The following is an 8507-nucleotide window of genomic DNA, read 5'->3' on the forward strand; positions in this document are numbered from 1 at the left end:
CCAATGCTGATCGGACTTGGTATCTCCGAGTCACAGTGGATGTGGCAGCTGGGGAGGCGGCTGGCCTTTCTTGCCGGGTGAAGCACAGCAGTCTAGGAGGACATGATATCATCATCCACTGGGGTGAGAAAGGACTGAGGTGTAACTGGGAAATGATGGAAGATAGTCTTCAGGCTTTGGAATGAGGAGCTAAGGAAATGGGTAAAAATTCTAGGCAGAAAAGGGTAACAGTAGGAGAATCAAAATAAAAAAAAAAGAGGATGATAGCAGTTACATTTAAAGAAAAATAAGGTTGAGAATTAGAGGTACTAAAGAGAAAAGAAGGAAAGAATCTATGACTTCCCATTAAAGAGAGATTTCAGACATAGAAACAGACATAGAAACCGAAGGAATTGAAATAAAGACTCTAGAAAATACAGCCGAGAATCTGAAAATGTATCTCCCTTCTGAAATGAGAAGCCTTAATTGGTGAAACAGAGTATACTGTGTGGATCAACATCTTTATTCTATCCCAACTAGGTGGACACTCCATCCTCCTGATACTGATCTGTTTGACTGTAATGGTTACTCTAGTCATGCTGATTGCAGTTGACTCAGGGTTTAAATATCAGAGGTGAGACACTTCTTGTTCTTTGTTTCTTCAGCCTCTGAGGACTCATCGTTCTTTCCTCTACCTTTTTTCCTTCCTCCTTTCTATCTGATTTCTGATCTTTAAGATAATGATCCTCTTCTCTTCCCACAGTTCAAATGGAAACATCCTTTGTCTTCATGTACCCGATCCTGCCTTCCCCACAGGGACCAACACCCAGGGCCCCAAGAAATCAGGGCCTCTCTGCTTGGCACAAGAGTCGGGGATCGAAAACAGATTCTTGAAGAAGTGGAAAATGAGATTACACCAACTCTGGTGACATTAGTTTTACCTTAAATATGAAATCCTTATCTGTTTCTTAAACATGGTCATCCTAATCAAGATAGTATGATTTTATTAAGACGGCTAGTTCTAGCAAATGTATTGATTCCCTTGAAAGTCTGTTTTTCCATCTTTAGTAATGTTTTCTCTGCTTTGGTCACACATTCATTGCTACTAGTTCTTCAAATTGTAACTCAGATGTCTCTTTCTCATAGATGTTTTCCTGAATTGCCTGATTGAAAGCTCTCTTATACTCCCCAAATTGTAATGATTGTAAACACACTCATGACTTCCTACTCTGAACTATAGTTATTTAGGTGGTTGTCATTTTCTCTAATTTGCTTTAAAGCAGGATTTAGGTGTTTGTATCTGTATCTTTTTTATTTTATTTTATTTTATTTTTTTAGATATTTGTGCTATAGGGTGCATGCACTCTATAACAAAGAGAGAGAGAGAGAGAAAGGAAGAAATAGAGACAGAGAGACAGAAAGGAAGAAATTACTCCCCCAAAGGGGATGGTCATGCTGTAATCCCTTCTTCTCTACTCTCCTTCTGGGATTCTGGCCACACATGCACACAGGCCTGATGTGAGTTTCAAGCTGCCAGGTTTGAGACTCGAAATGTAGTCGGCCATGTGGGAGCCCAGCACCTTCACCACCCTTCCACCTGCTGGCCTGTATCTGTCCTCTTGACCAAAAGCCTTATTTTATTTCAGGACCAGATTCAGAGGCAGTGACCTGTGCAAGCACACATGGTCTCATGATTTGAAGAGACCTATACCAGGTTCAATGCTCTACTTTTATCATTTCAAACTTCTCAATAATGTTTTGAATGAGACATTGTGTTTTTATTTTGTACTGACCCCACAACTTATATAGGTGATTGTGCCTGACTGTGATATTCCTCAATAAATGTCTCAAATTTAATGTCAGATCAAGTGATGTCTTACTTCATTCCTTCTTTGACATCTTTTCATCATTTACTGTGTTCTTATTAAAAAAAAATCTTCCTTTCTCCTTTTGTCTGTTCTCAGAGGTGAACAAAAGGGACAAGTGCACTAGTGCCTCACGCTGCATATTGACTGGGGTATTTAAACATCTTCAGCAACAGTTAAAGGAAAGGCTAGCATATGTGGTCCCTCCTGTCAACGTGAGGTCAGGGTTGGACTTGCATTCCTTCTTCCCCAAGATTGTGTATGTCTCTGTATGTATTTACACTAACTGCTGGTCCCAGTTCCTCGTTCTTTTTTAAATTTTTTTTCCTTTATTTTTTAAAACTTTTTTATAAATTCAATCACATTATTTAGCTTACAAAGTGAACATTTCAATAAGTGAACAATTCTCCCCAGTTCAGTTGATCAAAATATCTTCAACAGATAATACCACACACCTCCCCATCCCGTCGATGCTCTGCCTCCGTATTCCTCCTCCAAATGTTCTTCCCTAGGCCCCACTCCTCCACACACACCACATCTGGCATTCACACCCATCTCTTGTGTTTGTACAACCTTTAGTCAATCAGTCAGTCATGGAGTGCAGACATTTGGTATATATTAAGTGGGGACATACAATGTCTCTCTTTCATAGCCTGACTTCCTTCACTCAGCAGTAAATCTTCCATATTCTTGACTTTCTGTCAAAAGCCAGGTTTTTATTTTTATTTTATTTTTTTTGCCAAATAGTATTCCATAGAGTATACCTGCCACAGTTTTTCAATCCATTCATCCATACAGGGGCATTTGGGTTGGTTCCATGTCTTAGCAGTCATAAATAGTGCTGCAATAAACATCAATGTACAAGCAGTTTTCCAATGAAAAATTCTTCTGTCCTTTGAGTAGATACCAAGGAGTGGGATTGCTGGATCATATGGCAGTTCTATTTGTAGATTTTTGAGGAATCTCCAAATTGTTCTCCACAATGGCTGGACCAATTTACATCCCCACCAGCAGTGTAAAAGAGTTCCCCTTTCACTACATCCCTGCCAACACTTATCACTTTTTGTTTTTTAATCTTAGGTATTCTGACTGGGGTTCGGTGGTATCTCGTTGTTTTGATTTGCATTTCCCTTACGATGAAGGATGTTGAGCATTTTTTCATATGCCTTTTGACTATTCGTATGTCATCTTTAGAGAGTGTTTTTAGATTTTTTTTCCATAAGATGCATGCACTCATTGGACAGAAACATCTGATTCTTTCTATTTTTTTTCCTTTTTTTTTTTTTTTGAGAGGTTTTTGCTATATGGCGTGTGTGCCCGCCAGATAGACAGAGAGAGACAGAAAGATAGAAAGTGAGAAATCACCCCCCAGAGGGGATGGCCACACCGCAATACCTTCTCCTCCATTCTCCTCTTGGGATCTTGGACACGCACGCACATGCGCCCGGCGTGAGTTTAAGCCACCGGATCTGGGACTTGAACCACGGTTGACTACATGAGAGTCCAGAGACTTAGCCATTATGCTAATTGCTGGTCCCCGAGACATCTGATTCTTTCTCAGAGTGTCCATTTCTTCTTTCATATCGTGGAAGGACTTCCTAATCTCCTGAAATTCGTTGTCTCTTTTCTGTTTCAACTCATAGAATTTACTCACCATGAAGGTTCTTAATTCTTTCTCTGACATTTTGGTAATATCCTCAGATTTTAGGAGAGATGGAGGGGAGTTACTCTGTTCCTTTGATGGAGACATATTTCCTGGCTTATTCAGACCTACGGCTCTTCTACTTCTAGCCATTGGAAGATGTGTTCACTTTTGAATAGCGCTTAGGAGAACATTTCTTCAACTAGGAGTAAGTGTGTTTCCCTTTTGCTGTGAATTGATGTGTGTGGAAGTCTCTCTTCTGTTGTTTTTAGCAATGTGGTCTTAAGAGGGGTACTCTATTCAAGTGTCTGAAGAGTACTATCTACATATTCACAGGTGGTTCAGTACAGAGGAGGATCCCAGGGAACCATACAATACTAGGGGATGTGATTCTGGATCTGTCTAATCCCTCTGGAAGGGTGGAGGTTGAGGCAGAGAGGATAATGTAGGAGGAAAGAAGAGTATAAAGGACATTAAAGAAAAAGTCACACGTCGTGTGATAGAGCAAGGGCCAGTCTGTGGTAGAAGGGAGAGGAGGGAATTAACAAAACTAAAAGGAAGAGAAAAGAGAGAGAGAGAAAAAAAATCCTGCCTACCTCTAAAGGGGGTGGGGTCCTGGTCTTAGGAGCCTGGAAATGGGCAGGGGCAGTGGTTCCCCTGCCTCAGTTTCCCTTGCTGGCCAGTGGGCAAGAGATGGAATGGGAGGGCTCCTGCCTCAGTTCCTCATTCTTTCAAGTTATTATCTTCACAAGTATGGTAAAGTTCTAAGGTAAAGGTAAGAATTTTGGAAAGAAGGAGATTGCAGAGCATTTTCTGAGTTCTCTGCATTATGAGTGGCAAATCCAGTTAGCCACAATATGCTACTTCAGGTTTTTCTTCTTCTGTTTTTTGATGACCTCCATGGAAATCTCTTAGGGAAGGATAACGAGAGAGAGAGAAAAAAAATCCTGCCTACCTCTAAAGGGGGTGGGGTCCTGGTCTTAGGAGCCTGGAAATGGGCAGGGGCAGTGGTTCCCCTGCCTCAGTTTCCCTTGCTGGCCAGTGGGCAAGAGATGGAACGGGAGGGCTCCTGCCTCAGTTCCTCATTCTTTCAAGTTATTATCTTCACAAGTATGGTAAAGTTCTAAGGTAAAGGTAAGAATTTTGGAAAGAAGGAGATTGCAGAGCATTTTCTGAGTTCTCTGCATTATGAGTGGCAAATCCAGTTAGCCACAATATGCTACTTCAGGTTTTTCTTCTTCTGTTTTTTGATGACCTCCATGGAATCTCTTAGGGAAGGATAACTTTCATCTACTTTGATTTTCAGGAAACTCTGGGTTTCTGAATAAAACACCTTAATATAGTCTAATTCAACTATTAGGAGGCAGAAGATATACCTCCTGGAGGATAAAGATCTGGGCTACCTATACTTATGCATGTCCTCTTCTCATAAATTGACATAGAGGGACTCAAGAAGAGCCTGAGGCCATAAGATCATGTTGCTACAAATACAGCACAGCACGAAGTCTGTTTGTTTTTACTGTTAATTGAAAAATACTTGTACATATTTACAGGATAACATGTAATGTTTTGTACATGTTTACATTTTGTAAAAAACAAACCAGGGTAATTAGTACATTAATCAATTTAATTGTTTATCATCTCTTTGTGGTGAGAACATTCAAAATTTCTTTGAGCTATTTTGAAATATATAATATGTTCCTGGAAAGTTTTACATATTGGTCTATGATATTGTCAGAAAAGCTACATGTTATCCTGTAGTGTGGACCTTTGGGCTGAGTAATGTTATCAGACCTCCTAGGTAAAGATCTGGTACTCATGTGTAAAGTATGTCACTAAACTGTCCCAAGACAGAGTTGTCACTTGCCAGTGTTACCCATATAATTTTGACTGGAACTCTGAAACATGGGACTTACTCTTTTTCTGGAGAGGAGAGACAGAGAGACAGAAAGAGAGAAATCACCACCCACCAGCGGTGGTGGCCATGCTGCAGTCCCTTCTCCTTCATTCTCCTCTCAGGATCTTGGGCACACACACACACACACACACACACACACACACACACGTGCCTGGTGTGAGTTTAAGCCACCGGGTCCGGGACTCCAACTATGGTCAACTATGTGGGAGTCTAGCGAAATAGCCAGTATGCCAACTGCTGGTCCTGGGACTTACTGTTTCAAAGAGCCAGGAGTATTCTTAATATTCAAGGATAATATCTTCCTTTCCTACCAGTTGTAAAATCAAGAAGGTGATCTAGTTTGCTGAATATAAACCTGGGGTTTACTGTGTTTTGTCTTGAACACAATACATTAGAAATGATAAAGGGTGGGTTTAGAAAAAGAGATGGGAGGAATATTCTTGGCTTGTAGATTTCTCCAGGAATAGCATTAATTGTTGAAGGGAGGCTGCAGTTGGACTGATGGAATCAAAACATGTGAGGACCAAAGCTCAGAAGAACATGGACACTCTATCCCCTAAGTAAACCATGGCTTTTGACAACGCCTGTCTGACACCTTCTACCTAAGAATGAGGTAAGCTAAGGTGTGGAAGACTTGATTAAATGAAGCAACAATAAATTGAAATGTAAACTGATATCCGAAGTGTATCTCCTGCAGATCATAAGCCACCTACAGATTTTTGGAATTTAAACTTTATCTTTAATGAATTAGAAGTAGCTTATAATGCAGATTTTTGGAATTTAAACTTTATCTTTAATTAATTAAAAGAAGCTTATAATGTTTCTTTCTTTCTTTTTTTTTCTTTCTTTCTTTTTTTTTTTTTTTTACCATTTTTCTGTTTGTACTTTCTTTTGTAAATGGTCCCATCATTTTACTCATTTCTCAATATTAAAATATTCTTCTGTCTGTTTCATCATTCTTCCTGAATAGCCAGTCATCAAAACTTCCTTCATAAGTTCTCTTAAATTCTCCCTTAATCTCTCCTCTATGATCCTGATCCAATTGTGAACATCACTGCTAAAAATGTATTGTAATACACTGATTCTATCATCGCTAATATGGCAATTATCATGTATTGGACATCAATTTCATTGCAGCAAATAAGAGAAATATTTATTTTACAGTTAGGACTGATTGAATAATAAAAATCATTGAATGGAGCCTGCTGTGGGACAGATATCTGTTTATATTCTTTGTACTTATTAACTCATGTAATTCTTATAACAATCCTGAGCCATATACTAGCATTCCCATTTTACAGGTTAGGAGACAAAGGTCATAATTAATAAGTATTAAAGGGGCCGGCAGGTGGCACGGTGGTTATGGGTGTTGGACTCCCACATGGTCAACCATGGTTTGAGTCCTGTATGTCATGCTTTCTCACTGTTTCTCTCTCTCTGCCTTTCTGGTCAAATTAAAATAAAATAAATAGATAACATCAAATTAAATAATGATCTTTCAATAAAAAGTATTAAAAAATGTGTTTCTCCAAAATTCATACTTTGAATACTACTTTGTACATTCAACAAATAATTATTAGAAGCCTCCCATGTGACAGATTCTATTATAGTAAATAAGTAGCAGAGACACAAGGGTAAAATACTCTGCTTCACAGAACTGGCTTAAATAATGGAGACATACAATAAGTAAGTGATTTTATATGTAAGATGACATATGTTGCAAAAAAATTACTGAAACAAAGGAAAGGGGTCAGAGGGAAACAGGGGCTATTATTTGAAAGATCACGGACAGAATGGGCCACTCTGAGAAGGTGGTATTGCAGAAGAGACCTAAAGCAGGAATAAGAAATAAGTCACGCAATGTCTTAGGGAAAGGAACTATATTCCAGGGAAAGGAACAATGTTACAGAAAAAGGAACTACAAATAAAAATAGTATTCTACTGAATGTTTCCTAAAAATGGCAAGCGTTCTTGTGTAACTGGACTGGTGTAAGTGATGAGGCACATCACAGGAAATGAGGATAGTGAGTTGGAACCAGATCAGAATAAGACCTTTCAGGACATTGTACAGAGATTAAAAAAATCATTGTGTACTGGTTAAGGAGCTGGACTCTCATGTGTCTGATCATTGTTCGAGTTCCCGACTCAGTGACTTGACACTCATACCAGGCATGTGTGTGTGCGTGCTCCAAACCCTAAGAAGAGAATGGAGGAGAAGAAACTGTGGCATGGCCATCCCCCCAGGAAGAGGTGATTTCTCATTTTCTGCTTCTCTGTCTCTGTCTCTCTAGTGAGTGCACATACCCTATAGCAAAAATCTCTCAAAACAAAACAAAATGAAGTTATTGCAGGGGCCAACAGGTAGAGTGGTGATTAAGGTGCTGGACTCCTACATAGCTGACCATAATTTGAGTCGTAGACCCAGTGGTTCGAAAATCATGATGGGCACATGTGCATGTGTGCCTAGAATTCCAAGAAGAGAATGGAGGGAGGGGATTATAGTGTGGCCAGCTCCCCTGATTGAGGGGGAGTGATTTTTCACTCTCTTTCTCTTCATTTCTCTCTGTCTCTCTCCAGCCTATGGAAAACAAAAACCTAAAAGAAAATCATTGCAGAGTTTGGATAAATGTACAGCAGCTGTTAGGTTCAAAAAGAAAAAAAAGATGAATTCGTAATGTTGAGAGTAGAACAGAGGTTGTCAGGGACTGAGAAGAGAGGAAAATGAGAAGATAGTGGTCAAAAGGCACAAAGTTTCAATTATGCAAGATAAATAAGTTCTGGAAATCTAGTATACAACACGGTGCCTATAGACAACAATGTTTTATTATAAACTTGAAATTTGTTAAGAAGATGCTATCATTTTAATGAAGGTTTGGAATTTGGTCCCTAATGTAGTGGCATAGAAAGGTGGTTGGACCTTTAAGAGGAAGAGCCACCTTCAATGAAGGTGAGTACCCCTTGCCATTGTCTCAATGTGGACTGGTGCCATTCAGTCAACTGGGAGCATAGGAGAGACAAAGAAAGAAAGTGGAACAGTCTGTTTTTTATTTTTTTTCTTCATCTTCTCTCTCTCCTCCGTCTCTCTGTCTCCCTCTGCACAAGC

At 39.5% G+C, this 8507-nt stretch overlaps 1 protein-coding gene across 1 annotated transcript in view; it reads left to right on the top strand.

Moving 5' to 3' along the window:
* The window catches only part of CD1E (CD1e molecule), a 4929-nt gene extending 3765 nt beyond the window's left edge, over positions 1-1164 (top strand). The window contains exons 4-5 of the mRNA XM_027775983.1: positions 520-613; positions 779-1164. Coding sequence (XP_027631784.1) covers positions 520-613; positions 779-908 — 224 coding nt within the window. The 3' untranslated portion in view covers positions 909-1164. The remainder of the gene's footprint in view (positions 1-519; positions 614-778) is intronic.
* The last annotated feature ends 7343 nt before the right edge of the window (positions 1165-8507 follow it).

This window comes from Tupaia chinensis, unplaced genomic scaffold, assembly GCF_000334495.1.
Source record: "Tupaia chinensis unplaced genomic scaffold, TupChi_1.0 Scaffold000623_1, whole genome shotgun sequence".
NCBI lineage: Eukaryota > Metazoa > Chordata > Mammalia > Scandentia > Tupaiidae > Tupaia > Tupaia belangeri.